Source organism: Myotis davidii, unplaced genomic scaffold, assembly GCF_000327345.1.
Source record: "Myotis davidii unplaced genomic scaffold, ASM32734v1 scaffold494, whole genome shotgun sequence".
In the NCBI taxonomy this organism is placed as follows: Eukaryota; Metazoa; Chordata; class Mammalia; order Chiroptera; family Vespertilionidae; genus Myotis; species Myotis davidii.
The window spans coordinates 264,588-284,062 of NW_006285480.1; the positions used below are offsets into that span (position 1 = coordinate 264,588).

At 39.7% G+C, this 19,475-nt stretch overlaps 1 protein-coding gene across 1 annotated transcript in view; it reads left to right on the top strand.

The window, feature by feature from the left end:
- The window catches only part of ITGA8 (integrin subunit alpha 8), a 201,994-nt gene that overhangs the window by 59,037 nt on the left and 123,482 nt on the right, over positions 1–19,475 (top strand). Inside the window, exons 5-11 of the mRNA XM_006756159.2 lie at positions 3,763–3,824; positions 4,854–4,899; positions 7,855–7,980; positions 8,908–8,952; positions 11,397–11,440; positions 12,829–12,885; positions 14,760–14,812. Of these exons, the coding sequence (XP_006756222.1) occupies positions 3,763–3,824; positions 4,854–4,899; positions 7,855–7,980; positions 8,908–8,952; positions 11,397–11,440; positions 12,829–12,885; positions 14,760–14,812 (433 nt within the window). The remainder of the gene's footprint in view (positions 1–3,762; positions 3,825–4,853; positions 4,900–7,854; positions 7,981–8,907; positions 8,953–11,396; positions 11,441–12,828; positions 12,886–14,759; positions 14,813–19,475) is intronic.

The following is a 19,475-nucleotide window of genomic DNA, read 5'->3' on the forward strand; positions in this document are numbered from 1 at the left end:
AGGAATTGTGGCCGAGAAGGAGGGCTGCTAGAGGCCCAGGCAGGTCCTCTTAGTGGGCCTGTACACAGACTCGTTTCCTCTGAGCTCCAGTGCTTGGACAGCAGCTTGAAAGGCACCAGGGAAATATGGGGAGGATCAGGAGGGGCAGCTTTCTCTTAGACAGAAGTGCTGGCAGAGGCCATTGTACCTTTTCTGAACACTTCCTCCATAGAGTCAGCAGCTGGGCACCATATCTTAGTCTCCATCAACTAGTCTCTATCATTGCCCCCACTTGTGATTCCCTGAGACCCCCCACACTTACAAGAACTTGTGGTCCCACCCAAGGCTGTTTCCAGTGGCTTTTCCATATGTATGGCCTTTCTTGGCTCATGCTTTAGACCAGTGGTCACCAACTGGTGGTTCACGGACCACTGGTGGTCCGTGAAGTCTGAAAGGTTGACGCTGCTGCCTTAGACTTTTCTAAAATCTCTCAAACAAGCAGCACCAGGCTTTAGCATGCCCCAACCTCTCACTAAGTGGCCTCAAGCCTGGCACTAGAGGCAGACATGGTTCACAGCTTGACCCCTTTTAGGCACCTCAAAGGCCAGTACAAGTAGCAGCCATCTGCAGGTGGCTTTGTAGTTTATGCTGGGTGGCCAGAGGGAGTGGGTGATCATGGCCTGTATCTCCCTGGAGGCCCTAGAGCCAGAACACCCAGTGGACAGCTTTAGAACATGTTGAAGCAGCACTCACCCACCTCCACAAGCAACAGATTCAAGAGGTGGACTCAGTGGGACCAGAGCCCTGCTGAAGTAAGTCTTGCCTGTGGGTTGGGTCCCTGCACAGCTGATCCTCTGTGTTGATCACAGTCAGTCCTTGCAGCTGACTGGCCTGGTGGTAAATCTTTCCCACTGACATACCATCCGCAATCTAGGCTCAACTACAGCAGGAGAATATACATAGCCCATTAGAGAAAGGGAGGGACATACCTGAGTGCCCAGCTTGGGTGAATGGTGAAGCTGTGCCACTGGATCCTACAGGACACCTCCTATATTAGGCCACTCTACCAAGCCCAAATGATGTAGCAGCTCTACCTAATACATAATTACACAGGGAGGCTGCCAAAATGAGAAGACAAAGAAACATGGCCCAAATAAAATAATAGAACAACAATTCAGAAGAAGAACTAAACAAAATGGAGACAAGCAATATACTAGATGCAGAGTTCAAAACACTGGTTACAAGAATGCAAAACACTGGTTACAAGAATGCTCAATGAACTTAGGGGAAGAATAGGTGTATTTAGTAAAAATTTAAACGGCATATAAATTGACATGGAAATCATAAAAAAGAACTAGTCAGAAATGAAGGATGAACTAACTGAAATAAAGAATAATTTACAGGGAATCAGCAGTAAAGAATAAAAAAAAATGAGGATACCATCTAGAGCCTCTGGGTCAACTTCAGATGTACAAACATTTGTTTCATGGGGGTACCAGAAGAAAAAGAGTAAGAGCAAGGAATTGAAAGCCTATTTGAAGAAATAATGACAGAAAGCTTCCCTAACTTGTTGAAAGAAATAGACATAAGTGCAGGAAGTATAGAGAGTCCCAAACAAGATGAATCCAAAGAGGCCCATACTAACACACATCATGATTAAGATGCAGAAGCTTAAATACAAAGAGAGAATCTTAAAAGCAGCAAGAGAAAAGCAGTTAGTTACCTACAATGAAGCTCACGTAAGAATATAAGCTGATTTCTCAACAGAAACTTTCCAGGCCAGAGGGATTGGCAAGAAATATTCAAAGTGATGAAAGCAAGGACCTACATCCAATATTACTCTACCTAGAAAAGCTATCATCTAGGATTGAAGGACATATAAAGAGCTTCCCAAATAAGAAAAAGCTAAAGGAGTTTATCACCACCAAAACAGTATTACATGAAATGTTGAAGGTCTTCTTTAAGGAAAAAAAAAGGAATAAAAATATGAATAATAAAATGGCAATAAATACATGTCTATCAACAATTGAATCTGAAAAACAAAATAAAGGAACAAGCAGTACAGAAACAGATCATAGATACAGAAAATATTTTGATGGTTGGAAGGATTTGGGAGGGATGGGTGAAAAGATGAAGGGATTAAGAAGTACTAATTTGTTGTTGCTGAATATTCATGGACATATAAAGTACAGCATAGGGAAAATAGTCAATATTCTAAGAACTATGTTTGGTGTCAGATAGGTATGAGATTTATTGGGATGGTCACATAGCAAGTTATGTAATGTCTAACCACTGGGCTATACTAACTGAATGTCTTAATGTACTAATGTACTAATCTGAAACTAATAAAATATTGCATGTCAACTGTAATTGAAACATAAAAAAATATTTAAAAAATAAAATGTAAAAATTTGTTAAGAGTGTAAACTCATATCAACTGTTTTTAACACACACACAAAAATAACAACAAAAAGCAAGGGACACAATTTAGAAGGTGACTGTGCTGGTGGTATCATGGATGTATGCACATGTCCAAACTCACCAAGCTGTATACATTAAAAAGTATAATTTTTTTTGTATATTGAGTATACCTTAATAAAGCTGAAATAAGACCTTAGCTTAAATACACAAAGCATTAATTGACATTTGAATTAAAAACAGATCTCATAAAAAATCTACAGTGTCTGAGGTAGAAAACTATTTTAAAATATAAAAGCAGCATCTGGAAAGAATGGATGATGACAATGCTAAAATTAACTAAGTAATGACAAAAGAAACCCAAAACAAAACCGAAAACATTCTAGGAAGAGCTGGAAAGACCAGATCCATTTTTAAAAGCTTCTGGAAGATGCACATGTCCAGCCTATACATTTTTCCTGTGATGGTGTGCATTTCCTTTCCTGCCTGCTTACTTTAGTTTCCACTCAGGAATATCCTTGATAAGAGAGAAGTAATATTAGTTACATATTCCTATCCAACCATATAATGATTAAGGTCATCCCCACTGAACTACATTTGGGTTTTAATTTCAGCACTTTAGAGGTTGTAGGGAACTCCTTTAAAGTATAAGTGACAAGTAGTAAATTCCTGATCCAAATGTCCTAGAGACTTTCATAACAATATCTAGGGAATCCACGTGTTTGCCACTCTGTAAGATCCTATTGGACATTCAGTTAGTGAATTATATTGGCTAGAGTACAAAATAAGCCATCACTAGAGAGTTTTCTCTTTGTGAACACTAGCAGTGCAGTGTTCATGTGAGAGTCATTGTAACCAGAAATACAATTTCCAAATTGACTTTACTAATGACAATAGAATATGTTAAAGTTAAATTCCTGTCAGAGAGGATCAAAATTGAAATCCTATTGGTGACCCCAGAACAGAAAGCATCCACACAGGTGGCCACATTCAGCTCCCCTTTCTCAATAGGACATTGCCTTTAAGAATGACATGTCCGGCTTCACTAGGAACATGTGGGCAACACAGAAACACATTGCTGCCACTTGGAAAATAGTTAGAGATGGAGATTTTATTTCCTCAAACAAACATGAGTTCTAAAACCCAATATAATAATTCCAGGGGACATTATTTCCGTGGATATTCGTCTAGAATCACAACGTTATTTAGGACAGGAAAATAGACCAAAATATGTTTAATAAATTACTTGGAATGAATTTAGAAATAAATATAAACCACATATGGACAATTTTGCATTGAGAAGTCTATAAAGAAAACGACAGAATATCCTGAATTGATTATTAACATGTATTTTGGTTATTCTAGGTAATGCTGATCCTGAAGGCCAGGGTTACTGCCAAGCAGGATTTAGTCTGGATTTTTATAAGGTGAATTCCTTTGGTCTTGTAGCTTCTAATATTATCTTATCTGTTTGATTTTTGTTTTACCTCTCCCTCCAACTCCCACTCCCACCCACAACCCCTCAGTAACCATCACCACCAAAATAAACTATAGGTCTGTATCTAGCTTCTTTTGGCAACTTTAACTTTTATTGTTTACTTTTTATTTCTATTAAAGTAAGCTATGCATATGACAACTTATTAAAATTGTACAAAAATACATACGATGAAAAACAACAGTTTTTCTTCCTACCCCTTGAGGTTATCATTTTTTTTTAATGAAAAAGAAATCTCAAAAATTCAATAGAGAAATGTGCTTCTGAAAAGCTAACAAGAATCTATAAATTGTTTTATTTCTTCCCTGTAATTGATTGGCTTAACGTGTTAAAATTCACATATCCTTTCACAAAATTAAAGACAGAGTTGTCTAGTGAGAATATAGAAGGCAAATATTCCATGGTTTAAAATAGTATAAATTTCATCAACATTGTTGTCTTTTTTACTTTCCCCACTGAAAGTTAAGGATGCAGAGGATAGAAGGTGGGGTTGTAAATAAGAAAGAAAATTTGTATTTGTTAGTTTTTGTTCTCTCTCTTGGGAAAGGTGGGCTTGCAAGTGTATGGAAAAAATAGGCCTTACTGTGGCCTTGAGATAAATAGAAACTGAATTTTCATTTTACTGCCAAGGCTCAAAAGGCCATGTCTGCTAATTGTACATAAATATGTAGATAATTTGCTTACCTGAGGCAGTGCCAAATAACTGAAATTATATATTCTCCAGGGAGAGAATTCAACTCACTTAGTTAAGTCAAATTAAAAGTATATGATATAGCACACTAAATAATTGAAAGCAAAAAAGGAAAATAAAATGGCCTGCATGACTCAGATATAATGGCCTCTTTTAAAAATTGTTTTTTTATGTCCAAGAAATTATTAGAACAAAGCTTATTAACAGTGATTTATCACCCTTAAAAAAACCTGTTTTTCTTTTCCAATTATTGCCATTTCTGTTTTGTAGAATGGAGACCTTATAGTAGGAGGACCTGGGAGTTTTTATTGGCAAGGTATGTCCTGTCAGCAGAGAATACATGCCTGTTTGTTGTTACTAACAAGCGGATGAAGCCCAGGAACATCAAACATTGACTTTTTATTATGCTAATTTCATATCTATGTTCATAGTTTCTCAACTCAGTGAAATATTTCAGTTTGTACTTTGTTATACTGTTGCAGCTTAATTCATTTATTCACCAACTATTTACTGAGGCTATGCCAGGCTTTGGGACAAAATAATGAGTAAAATCAGACATTGTTCCTGCCCTCACAGAGGCTACGACCTGGGGAAAGACACAGGCATTAACGCAGTGGTTCTCAACCTTCTGGCCCTTTAAATACAGTTCCTCATGTTGTGACCCAACCATAAAATTACTTTTGTTGCTACTTCATAACTGTAATGTTGCTACTGCTATGAATCGTCATGTAGATATCTGATATGCAGGATGGTCTTAGGCGACCCCTGTGAAAGGGTCGTTTGACTGCCAAAGGGGTCGCGACCCACAGGTTGAGAACCGCTGCATTAAAGGCATATTCATACAAGTATTAAGAAACACCAAGCATGATACTCACTATGAAGAAAGGGTATGTCAAGATGGTGCCATGAGAGTATGGGAAGCTCCTCCAGGGTGGCTGTACGTAGGTGTGTTATATCCTCTGAACACTGGCTGATAGGGAGCTAGACTACAACCTGTGTTCTGCTTAGTAGGAAAACCTGAATTCAGGGGCAGGATAGCATCTGCCAGAGGGGATGAGTTACTCTGATTCTTATGGTTTTTAAATTTATTGATTGAGGAGAGAGAGAGAGAGAGAGAGAGTATTGTGGGGAGAGAGAGAGAGAGAGAGAGAGAGAGAGAGAGAGAGACTTCAATGTGGGAGGAAAACAACTCAAGCACCTGCCCTGACCATGCACTGACCGGGAATTGAACCAGCGACCTCTTGGGACTACATCAGCCAAGCCTGGTTGAGTCTTAATAAGTGTTCCAACTGGGGATCGAATCTGCAACCTTGGCATATCGGAATGCTCTAACCCACTGAGCTACCAGGCTAAGGCCCTCTGATTCACAGGTTAACTAATTTGGAAGCAATCCTGAACTGAGATCTGAACCCTGAGTAGGAAGTAACTGGATGAAGAGAGGAGGGACTGTGTGAAAATGATCTTGCACACAGATCCATGAAGACATTTGGTCCACACCAACCTATTTAGCCAACCTCATGTGGCTGAATAAACAACAAACTTACATGATGTGATAACTGAAGCCATGGCTGCGGACAGGATGCCTAATGAGAGATTATAGAGAATATACACTGAATTTTGGCTGTAAAGTTTAATATAAAGATAGAGTAAAGTCTGAGAAAGATGAATAATTGACTGAGGGTGTTTTTTTTTAATTGCAAAAGACCTGATTATGTTTAAAAAGCAATGGGAAAGACACAGGAGAGATGAATTTATGATAAAAGTTTATATGAAGTTACTGTTAAGCTTAATTCACACATATACAACTATGAACATCAAATAATTAGCATTTCAGCCTTTAAAAATTATTTTGCAAACGAAAAACAATATAATTTATGCAGTGGATGGATAGAAAATTAAGATTGTATTTAAAAATTGCATTTAAAAAGATTGCCTTGTAATCACTTGATTAATTTAATTTTTTTCTTTCCTTAAATTGGAAAATGCCTAATACAGATGATTTGCCAAAAATTAGCCATATCAAGGAAGCATTTCTCTGAGACAGATAATTTAAAATTTTATTCAGTCTTAAGACTGTAATGTTTATAGAAGTAGCTAGAGGAAACAAGAAAAGGCAGAAGTGGGTATTTAGCTTTAACCTAGAGAAAATTGGCAAATTCGACAGACATTGTTCAGAAATCCATGTGTAAATACCATTGTCTTAATATAAGAACAGTCATTCGGGCACAGTCATTTGGATATATTTATGGCCTAGTTTGACAGTTTTATTCCTTTTGGACTTTAAGCAAGACTGTGGGAATTATGTATGAGTTCCCAAAGAATAACTTGGCTTTAAAATTAATGTTAAATGTTAGTTTCTGGAAAGGATCCCTCTATTTTCCTCCCAAAGAGCATGAGATCACACTTTTTCCTTAGATGTCCGTAACAGATATCGGAAGGCATGAACATTGGAGTGGGAAATTGCTGGCCATCTTTTTGTCTTCTGTTCATCCCATTTCAAGACTTCTGATAGTGGCTTTATATGGGAGAGTTTAACCAAAGTTTTGGTTATATCAATGTTGGTGGCCATGGATTCCTTTTTTTTTTTTTTTTTACTAAAATTCCGGATCTCACTATACCTAGCTGTTTCCCACTTTCATAATATTATACTCCATGTGTACATTTTAGTGTAAAAAGTAAATGGCTCAAAGATTTTGTAATTTTTCCCTTTAACAAAGCTATGTTTCACAATTTTTAATCAAATGCTTTAGATTTAAACCATCTGTATTATGTGAGAACACAAAAAGTCTAATTAGAAAGAACGCCAAAGGAGACCTGCGTTGTAATGCCAAATACCTAGGAGCAAAACCACCACGTGACCTTAGAGAACGCACTTAAGCTCTTTAGGTCTCAGTTTCCTCATGAGTAAGAAGTTATAACTTGGCTTGAAGGTATCAAAGCTGGATGATGTTTGTTCTAGCTAAGGTCCTGGAATAAAAATGTAATCACACAAATTTTGCCTACAGATATCTTCACTCTTAGATATGCTTGACATTTGAAGGTAGGGGGCTGTGTATGGTGAAGGGAGACAGATAGATTATATAGTTCATCCTTGGTTATTCCATCAGAATGGAAAGCTCTCCCAGCTGTAACCGACTTCAACTTGCAGTTCTGGTGGCAGGAAGAAAATCCATCATTGAAAATGCAAGCAATTCCATAATCACTTTTAAAGGAGTGTGTGTTGTTCAGAGGTTCAGACATGCAGTTAATGTAATAATTTGTTTGAACACAGGTCAGGTGATCACAGCCAGTATTGCAGACATCATTGACAATTACTCATTCAAGGATATTCTAAGGAAACTGGCTCGAGAAAAACAGACACAAGTGGCTTCAACTTCCAACGATGACAGTTACCTCGGTGAGATAACTCAAGACACTTTTGTTTCCTCAAGAGACAAACATATTAAATGTGTGGACATAGTTTATTCCTCAGTTACCTGATATTATTTTGGCATCTTATAAGTGTTTTCTTTTCTTATTAGCTTAGATGAACTCTTAACTTAACTTTCTTTTGATTCAGTCATGGTGTATAACCTACTGTATTTGACAGTTATTTTATAGGCTTCGTAATAGCCTCTGACACATAAAATATTTTCCAGTGATAGATACTGTGTATTGGTGGGGCTGCCCAGGACTACAATGCAGGCAACATGATAGCTGCCTTTCTAGTTTCTACAACAGCAAGAGACTTTCCAGTTGCTAGAATGTTTGAAAATTCATCATGTGCAAACCACACAAGGCCATTTCACCACTATTGTTTCCCACCTGCGGTATTCTAATAGGCATTTTGATCAATGCATTTAAAAAATAGTTATGTTTTGTGATCTCACCTCACTTTAGAGCTAAGTGAAATTTGTGGAAAACCATCATTAAATAAATTAGGAAATAGGCCTTGGTGGTGATCAGAAGTAGCAAAACCTGAACACAAGCGATACCTTTCTGAGGTGCATGTCTGATCATGATGAATCAGTGACTAAAATGCACTGGTCGCCATTTATACTTCAAGGTGGGTTATGAAGCAGTCCTGCTTTCAAAAGTGATCTCAGACTCTGTTGCCACAGTCAGAAATATTATGCTTCCAGGATTTAGAACAAAAGTGTTCATATTGGTGTGATTAATTTTTCTCTTTATACAACCTTAATCTTTTATGCTACAATATTTGTTGAGATTTCTGTACAAAGCAGTACTATGGTAGATCTTTAATTATTCTAGAGATATAGCTCATTTATTTATAAAGCTTCGAACATATAATTATTTGTCTTTATTTTTGTTTTCTTGAAAACAGGATATTCAGTTGCTGCTGGGGAATTTACAGGAGATGCTCAGCAAGGTGAGAGACATTGTAGCCTGTAAGTTATTGATGAAACATGGGAGAAAGGTAAACATGACCCAAAAATACCTTTTACAAATGTACTTTTCTTTCTTACACAGCATGTATATAGATGGAATCCCAGAATGTATGTGAAATTTTGTAGAAAAACAAACAAACAAAAATACACTTTGGCATAGATTTTTAAGTCTTCAAGAATTGCATACAAATGAATGTCAATCCTTATGCAATCTAGTTAAGCAATAAAATATTAGTTCAGTAGTCCCGTGCTATGATTAAAAATATAGATGATTAAATGACTTAGACGAAAGCCATGCTGTTGGTGACTGTCAGGAGCATTTGACAGAGTTAATCTCTCCCTCCTCATTTCTTTCCTTGGCTTCTCAGAGAGTGGCAGCTCCTCCATCTCTCCCTGATTGCTCTTTAATTACCCCACCTCATCTACATGACCTAGGTTTAAATACTGCAACTCATTTTTATTCATTGAATTCTCTCTAGTAATCTCATCCAGTGTCAATTCTCCAGCTTACACTGAATTCCAAGTTCATGTGTCCAACGCTCAGCATCTCTCTAAATAGCTATCCTAAACGTAAAGTGCTCAAAACGGAACTCCTGACCTTCCCCACTGACATGCTCCCCCCTCCATCGTCTCCATTTCAGTAAGTGGCAATGCCAACCTCCCAGTTGCTCAAACCAAATACTTTGAAGTCAGCCTTGAACTGTGTTCTTTCTCTCACACCCCTTATCCTTGACCAAATCCTGCTAACTAAACTCTCAAATTAAGACCAGAATCTGACCACTTCTCACCTCCTTCTCAGCATCTACTCTGATCCACTGACATAATGAAAAAAAACCCTCTATTTTTAAAATTGATGGCCTCTTCCAACTAAAGTATCAGCAATAGCTTCCTAGCTGGCCCCCTGCATTCACCTTTGCCCTCCTAGAGTCTATCCTGAACCCAGAAGCCAAAGTGGCTCTGGAGAAACAGAAATCAAATTGTGAAACTTCTTTGCTTACAATGATGTTCTGACTAATTCGGGATAAAATCCAAATCTTCACAATGACCTAAAAAACTCTAATCATGAAATCACTAATTGCTTTGATTTCATCTCCTACCCCTTTACCCTTTTCTCCTTCTACTCCAGCCACCATGGCCTCCTTGCTTTCCTCTGAGTATTCCAGACACATTTGTACCTCAGGACCTTTGCACTTCTTCCCCCTGACTAGAACATAGTTCTGGCAGATTTTCATCTTTATTTCCCCACTTTCTTTAGCCTTTGCTCAAGTGTCACCTTTTCTTTAAGTCGTTCCCTGATTAACCTAATACATCACAAGTCCTTCCTCATCCCAACACTGCACTTCCTGTACCATTGCACTGTTTGGTTTTCTCTGCTATACTCATCTGCTTCTAACATACCATTTAATCAGCTCTATTTTTTAAATTGATGGCCTCTTCCAACTAGGTTATTAGTTCCATGAGAGCAGGGGATTTTGTGTTTTGTTCACTGTGTATTCTCTGTGTGCCTATAAATATTTATTGATTAAATGAGTTAATATACTACCGAAAAGTCCAACCTCTAGCCCCAAATGAATCTCCTCTATTAATGCTAACAGCATGACCCCCCAACTTTGCTAATGTTCAGCACATTAATGCTGGAATTTGAGCTCTACCTTTAGGAGCAAAAAAAATTCCAGGGCCTTCTTCTTTAAATTAAACTAAAAATTTAACCCCGATTAATCAAATAATAGTTGGATTTATAGAAATGAGAGCTGGAAAGATCTTTGATAATCAGAGATTCCAACTTCCCCCTATTGCAAGGGACTGGGAAAAAAAGTTTCAATGACTCATCCCAGGTATATGAGAGTGCAAAGAATCAAAACCATTTCTTTCTGAATCGACAGCCAGATCCGTGTGCCTTGGCATGCCTGCCCGCTTCCGGCCAGAGTTGTTTCCTGTATCTCTATCATTGAATCTTTCTTTCTTGGATGCCAGGTTGCCCCCTAATTCTTCTGCCAACAAACATCTCCAGGGGACAGACTCATATCATGTTCAAAAATAAAAATTATTTTAACATTTTAGTGTGACAGGAACTGTTAACTTTTTAAACTGTTACAAAGTTGTCACTGCTGTGAAAGCTAGAGAAATCAGGGTAAGAGGTTTAACCCAGAAATCACACGCAGACCTGAGAGAAGCCAGGCGTATGGTCTGGAGGCAGAAACATGGAGACTGGTGACAGAGACGGCTAAATCTCAAAGTACAGCTTTGGACTTCTGTTTTCTATTTGTCTGCAGCAGAAACAAAATCCAATGCATGCAAGACCATGACTTCAAACTTCCAGCTCTCTACAGATGTAGTCATTTAAAACTATCTTTCACTGATTTGTTGTGTAGCTGCAAAGTAGGTATAGGTAACTTACCTTCTAAATGACTGTTTTTATCACCAGAATTGGTTGCTGGAGTTCCAAGAGGAGCACAGAATTTTGGATATGTGAGTACTAAGGTTTCATTACAGGATATTTTCTTATGCATGCATGGAAATGTTTTGTTTCATACAACTTTTAACTCCTTTAAAATGCCCTTTATACAGCAAGCCCCTACTAAGTTGTACTTGTTTGCTCATTAAAAGGGAGGCTAGTTCTTTTTTCTGATCTGTGTGCAGGACAGCCACATAAATGGTGGGACCCAGTGCAAGAAAATGCAGGGCCCCTGTTCAAAAGTGTTAAGACTTTCAGGACAGTGACAGTGGGCATTAACGCAAGGGTGGGCCCGGTGTGACTGCACAGGTCACTCACCTATGAAGGCAGCCAGATCCTTGTGCATAATCTAGGGATAATATCAGAGGACGCCACTATTGATATGACCAACATTTTAGTATGTCTCCTATGGTGGAAATAGTAAAATCAATTGTTATCTCACAGCTTTCTTCCATCTGTATCTGTGCGTGTCCAGTCCTTTTCCTGTAAGGACTGCAGGCATTAGATATGGGGCCTACCCTAAATCCAGGATAATTTTATCTCAAGATCTTTAACTTATTTAATCTACAAAGACCTTACTTCCCAATAACAGCATGGATTTTGGAAAGATACTATTCAAATCCATTATAACTAGTTGCTCCCAAATTAGGAAAAGGCAATAAATAGACCTTATAAAAAAACTTTTAAAATAAAAATATTTTAAGTAGTGTTTAATTTTTAGAAGTCTAGTATACTTTTAATATTTCCGGGTTTGGGTTTAGCTGGATAGAATTAAAAGGAATAATTTTGCTTCATGAATAATATCTTTTCTCATAATAACATGAATCTATACAAAATGAAGCTATACAAAAAAATGGGTCTGTACAAAAATCCTGGTTAGATCAGTTAACTGACCTTGAAATTTATTTTTCCCAGCATTCTTGAATTCAAATTTTATTTCTCCACTTCAGAGTAATAAGCATGTATTTTGTCTGAAAGGATCCCCAGACTTCACCATAAACAAAAAGTTCAATAAGATTTTTAAAAGATCACTCTTCTTATGAGCTTACATTTTTAAAAAAATATATTTTATTGATTTTTTACAGAGAGGAAGGGAGAGAGATAGAGAGTTAGAAACATCAATGAGAGTGAAACATTGATCAGCTGCCTCCTGCACATCTCCCACTGGGGATATGCCCACAACCAAGGTACATGCCCTTGACTGGAATTGAACCCGGGACCCTTCAATCCGCAGGCCGACGCTCTATCCACTGAGCCAAACCGGTTTCGGCTGAGCTTACATTTTAATTTTACATATAGCTAACCATTTATCACTCTTTTCCAAAAATGATTTAAGTTATAATTAAATTTTTCTCTAATTCTATATCAAATGATGTAACCTACCTAATTTCTATGCTTTCAGGTTTCAATCATTAACTCTACAGATATGACTTTTATTCAGAATTTCACTGGTGAACAGGTAAAGACATTTTAATATCACATAATGTCACTTGGTCCTAATAGCATATAGTAATATTTATATAATTTATTCTTTTATAAAATATTTTCTGAGCACCTACTATGTTCTGGAAGCTGTTCTAGACACTGTGAATATAACCATGCATCTGACAGACAAGAATCCAGCTCTCAGGCAGCATTATCAGGGTGGTAGTTGAGGAGGATGACAATTAATTAACAAATAAATAAATGCCCATTATCATTTCAGACAGCGATAAGTTATATAAAAACAGATTATGACCTTTAAAACCCAAATGCCACTAACTGTTGGGATTTGAGAGCAATCCTGTTATATTGCCGCCCTGGATGTAGTGTGCCTGGTGGTGAGTTCTGGGTTCCCATATTCCATCTGAGGAGACCGAGGCTTCTCATATGTCCCACTGTATTGGCCAGAGTCAGTGATCCTGAATTTTTCAATGAACACAGAGCATTTTTGTCATCTTCCCCCATAAATTGTGGCTATAGTCTATCCATTACTCTGCAATTTTCAACAAAGCATTTAACAATGGCTCTCATGATACTCCTGTGGTAAATATGGAGAAATAAGGCTTAGATGATAGTGAAATTGGCTGGATTTATGTATTTTGAACAACTATTCCCAAGTAGTAATAATGGTTTAGTGAAAATCAGGCAAGTCTTCTCCTTTGCCCAGATTTGTTTTACATTTTATACTTGTTTTACATTAAAAGCTCCTTAAATGTTGTTAAATTTGGCCTTTCTATAACTTCTCATCCTTAATATCACCTACTTCTGCAATCTTGAACCTGAGAACCTAATACATAAGTGATGAAATTCCTCCAGCCAAAGGCCACACAATGCCATACCAGGAATAAGAATGTGACTGTAAATGTTTGGAATAGGGAAAAGAGGTTGGAGGATTGAATTGCTGTGACACTTGTTCACTCCTGAATGCATTCTCTTTGCGAAGAGTGTCTTCCACCTGGCACCTACTTTGAGTCAGATAAATCCTGGCCAGGCAGTGAGGACAGAAGAGTGAACAACACAGACCAACATCTTCGCCTTCTGTGGAACACACTTTTAATGGGGAGGCTAATTCGGCTAAAGCACTGGATGGCAGAATATGGAACCCCCCCAAAAAAATCCTGGAAAGCTGAAACAATGGGCCAAATCTGAAAACGTTATAAATCTTGAAGGCATAGGTTGAAAAACAAAAACTTAAGAGCTAGAACATGTGGAGATTGTGATACACTGATTACATTCATAAAAGACGTAGGATCCTTACTTGACAATAAACTCAATATGAATTGATGCTGAAATGCAGTGTTCCCCAAATTAAATCCCTTTTTATTCTTCAATGATATAAAGGAGCCAAAGAAGAGATTGTAAATCCTACTTAAGAGGAGTGTCAGTGTGCTCATGGGTTATCAACTCCTTTTTGGTATTACATGTAGTATATCTAAGAAGAAGGGGCCAGGATGGTATTCCGGCTAAAAATATTTCCATATGGGATTTCATATGGAAGTGGAATTATATTTATTCTGTGAGGTTCAAATCTGTAGAACTAGGTAGGTTTATGGACTAGAAATTACAGAATGGCCAATTTTAGTAAAGAACATTCTAGTAACTGAGTCCACAAATTTAATGGCTGATTGTTGAACATCTTCCAAGGGTGTCCAAGTGGATGTCAGGGGACTAGAGGGGAAAATTATGCATTGGGTCAGGGGTTAGGTTAAATGACTCCAAGACTCTGTCCATATCCAAGAGTCTATGAATTTAAATGCAAAAATGTGCTGCAATGAGATTAATATTTCAGGGAAAATTGAGACATGACTTTGAAATGACAAAATATGTCATCTTATGTTTTTTCCTTTGCAGATGGCATCTTATTTTGGATATACAGTTGCAGTATCAGATATTAACAATGATGGGTAAGTTAATAAGAATCACCTCATTCACCATGTATTATACTTATCCATAAAAATGTTATATTTTCCCCCTTAATGAAATACATCCTTCCATATCTCCTAAACAAGATTAAGACTCTCTTGTTTTAACTTTTTTGGGAGGATCAGGGCAAGAGGATATATTCCCTAAAGAATTCTTTGTAATCCTAGTTTATGTCTTTACTGAGATTCCCACATCTGCTATTTCTAGAAAAGGACTCTTTTACTTAGTTTTATCTTTAATTTTATTAATTGAATAGTCATTGATGATTCAAATTCCACAGCCATTGAAGAATTTGCTAATGTGTCTCTTTTCACCCTTTAACAAGTGATACATTCATAAAACATTTGCACATAAATATTTTTCTCTCTTTTTAAAAATACTTTTTCTCTTCAAATTGCTTTTTAAAAAATATATTTATTGTTGAGAGTATTACAGATGTCCCCCACTCCTCCCCCCCCTGCCCCCCCTCCCCTGCCACATTGCCCTCCACCATCCAGATCCTGCCCCACCCCAGGCCTTCACTACCCTATTGGCTGTGTCCATGGGTAATGCATATATGCATATAAGATCTTTGGTTAATCTCTTCCTTGTCACCCACACCCTTTCCCTCTGAGATTTGTCAGTTTGTTCCATGTTTCCATGCATCTGGTTCTATTTTATTCGTCAGTTTATTTTGTTCATTAGATTCTTTGTTTGTTTTTATTTTTAGATTCAATTATTGATAGATATGCATTTATTGTCATTTTATTGTTCATATGTTTGGTCTTTTTTTCCCTTCTTCTTTTTAAAGAAGACCCTTCAGCATTTCATGTAATATTGGTTTGGTGGTGATGAACTCCTTTACTTTGTTTTTAATCTGTGAAGCTCTTTATCTGACCTTCAATTCTGAATGATAGCTTTGCTGGGTAGAGTAATCTTGGATGTAGGTCCTTGCTATTCATCACTTTGAATATTTCTTGTTACTCTCTTCTGGCCTGTAAAGTTTCTATTGAGAAATCAGCTGACAGTCGTATTGGTGCTCCCTTGTAGGTAACTAACTGCTTTTCCCTTGCTGCTTTTAAGATTCTCTCTTTGTCTTTTGCTCTTGGCATTTTAATTGTGATGTGTGTTGGTGTGGGCCTCTTTGGGTTCCAGGCTGGTGCTGGTGCTGGATCTTGGGGCTTTTATTGATAGTTTTGGGGCTCCCTGACCCAGCTGCATCAATTTCTTGCTCCTTCTCTTTTCCTTCTGGCACCCCCATGATGTGAATGTTGGTATACTTGAAGTTGTCCCAGAGGTTCCTTACACTATCTTCATATTTTTGGATTCTTTTTTCTTTTTACTCTTCTGGATGGGTGTTTTCTTGCTTTCTCATATTCCAAACCACTAATTTGATTCTCAGCATCCTCTACTCTATTGTTGAATCCCTGTAAATTATTCTTTGTTTTAGTTAGTGTATCCTTCATTTCTAACTGGTCCTTTTTCATGTCTTTGATTTTCTCACTAATTTCCTTGAAATTCTTACCAAGTTTTTTGAAGCTCTCATTAAGTTCCTTGAGCATACTTATGACCATTGTTTTGAATTCTATATCTAGTAGTTTGCTTGCTTCTGTTTCACTTAGTTGTTTTTCTGGAGATTTCTTCTGTTCTTTCATTTGTGACATGTTTCTTTGTCTGTGCACTTTGGCTACTTACCTGTGATTGTTTCTATGTATTAGGTAGAGCTTCTATGTCTCCTGGTATTGCTAGAGTGGCCTTGTGAAGTAGATGTCTTGTAGGGTTCAGAGGCTCAGCCTCCCCACTCATTTGAGATGGGCACTCTAGGTACACCCCTGTTTAGGCTGTGTGCACTGTCCTCTTGTGGTTGAGCTTTGATTACTGTTGGTGTCACTGGGAGTAATCAACCTCCAGGTCAATTGGCTGTGAGGTCCAACTGTGACTACAGCAAAAGAGGTGCTGTGCAGGAGATACCCCTATGGAGCAGGACTTGCCTGAGAGGGGCTTTGGTATTCACTTTTCCCCTTGAGTGTGTTACTCGTGTATATGGTAGCCTTGTAAACTGGCATGGTATGAAACTGTCCACTGGGTTCACTGGCTCTAGGGCCTCCGAGGAGGTACAGAGTTAGCCATTGCCTCAGTTCTGCCTGGGGCAGCCTGTCAGGAGCTACAGAGTAATCTGCAGATGGCTGATACTTGTGTTGGGCTTATAGGTGCCCAGAAGAGGCCAAGTTGTGAACTTTGTCAAGCTGCTACTAGTACCAGGCTTAGGGCCACTTATTGAGAGTTATGGGCACACTGAGTCCAGCTGCTGCTTGTTAAGAGATTTTAGGAAAGTCTAAAACCTGAGCCAGAACAGACCATTCATCTGGGAAAGGACACTGAAACAATTTGGGTGTGACTACAAATTAGGTGGGGTGCAATATCAGGGGATCATCAGGGTGGGGTGAACAGTGTGGGCCAGGTTGATGGAGACTCAGATATGGCACCTGTCAGTCAGCTCTGTTGAGGGAAGTCTCAGCACTTTTGTCTGGGAGAAAGCTGCCCTGAGTTCTTTCCCTGATGCCAGATAATTTAATTCCTCTCATATGTCCCTGATTCCTTTCAAGCTGCTGCCCCAGTGCTAGAACTCAGAGGGAGTGAGTCCAGGTAAATCAATGTGCTAGCCCTTTAAGAGGAACTGCCGAGGACTCCTTCAGTCTCTGTGTCACTCACCCACAATCCCTGCTAGTTGCTACAGCCAGAAGTTATGGGAATTTCTCTTCCCAGCACTTGAAGCCTGGGCTGAGGGGTCTGGTGTGGGGTTGGGACACCGTGCTCTTCACAGGGCACCTCTGACGCCAAGATATCTTTGCCAATTTAAAAAAACACCACATGTGGGTGTCGGACCAGCTTATTCTGGGCCTCTGCCTCTCCTACCAGTCTCAATGTGCTTTCTTCTTTACTTCTCTAGTTGTTGAACTTCTGTTCACCAGATTGCAGGTGGTTCTAAATGATGGCTGTTCTGTATTTTAGTTGTAATTTTGATGTGGTTGTGGGAGGATGAGAGTATCGAGTGTATTTACACTGCCATCTTGGTTCCCTCTTCACATTGGTTTAACTGACATACTAGTAATGCCATGCAGGAGATAAAAGAATAATTTTTTTTTTCAGATTATGGCAGTAAATTAAATTTGAGCTTGGACCAAACAACATGATAAATTATGTTCATATTTAAGTCATTACATCAAAAATAATATTTAACATCTTTTGTATTCACTAAAAGTAGCTGACAATTAAAACAAATGAGCAAATAATAAAACCAATAAAATGAGACAAACATCATATTTTCCATACAATTAATATTGTTGGAGCACCTATTATGTGTCAGGCATTGTTCTCAGTGCCCAGAATAAGTTTCTATGCCCAAGAGCTCACATTTTTGAAGAAAGAAAATAGCTGAAGAAACCTGACTGTGTTTCAGGATCTGGGCTAAACACTTTATATTCATTACTAGAGGCCCGGTGCACAAAAATTTGTGCACTCGGGTGGGCGCAGGGTCCCTCAGGCCGGCCTGTGCCCTCTCGCAGTCTGGGACCCCTCGGGAGATAAAGACCTGCTGGCTTAGGCCTGCTCCTGGGTGGCAGAGGGCAGGCCCAATCCCTAGGTGCAGCCCCTGGTCGGGCTCAGAGTGGGGCCGATTGGAGAGTTGGGGCGCTGCCCCCTGTCATGCACAGAGCAGGGCAGATGAGGAGGTTGCGATGCCACCCTCAGTCACGCTCAGGGTAGGGCCGATTGGAGGGTTGGGGTACCGCCCCCTGTCACACTCAAGGCAGGATCGATGGGGGGGTTATGGCTCTACCCTGTCACATACAGAGCAAGGCCCATGGTGGGGGGAGGTTGGGGCGCCGCACCCTGTCACTCACAGAGCAGGGCCCATCAGGGGGGTTGGGGCTCCGTACCCTGTCACGCACAGAGCAGGGTCGATCAGGGGGGTTGGGAGCTCCCCTCTGTCATGCACAGAGCATGGTCGATCAGGGGGTTGGGGAGCTCCCCCCTGTCACACACAGAGGAGGGCGGATCAGGGAGTTGGGGCGCCGCACCCTGTCACACTCAGGGCAGGGCCGATGGGGAGGTTATGGCTCTACCCTGTCACACACAGAGCAGGGCCCGTGGGGGGTGGTTTTGGCGCTGCCCTCTAGCACCCACGGAGCAGGGCCGATCAGGGGGTTGGGGCGCCGCCACTGTCACACACAGGGCAGGGCGGATGGGGAGGTTATGGCTCTACCCTGTCACACACAGAGCAAGGCCCGTGGCGGGGGGAGGTTGGGGCACCGCACCCTGTCACACACAGAGCAGGGCCGATCAGGGGGTTGGGGTGCTGCACCCTGTCACACACAGAGCCGCAGGGCGATCAGGGGGTTGGGGAGCTCCCCCCATCAGGCACAGAGCAGGGCTGATCAGGGGGTTGGGGTGCCTTTCCCTGTCACGAACAGAGTAGGGCGGATAAGGAGGTTGTGGCCCTGCCCTCTGTCACACACACAGCCGCAGGGCGATCTTGGGGTTTGGGCGCTGCTCCCTGTCACGCTGATCCCGGTGCCAGGAGGCCTCTTGGCTCCGCTGATCCCAGTGCTGGGAGGCATATTACCCTTTTACTATGTAGGATAGAGGCCTAGTGCATGGGTGGGG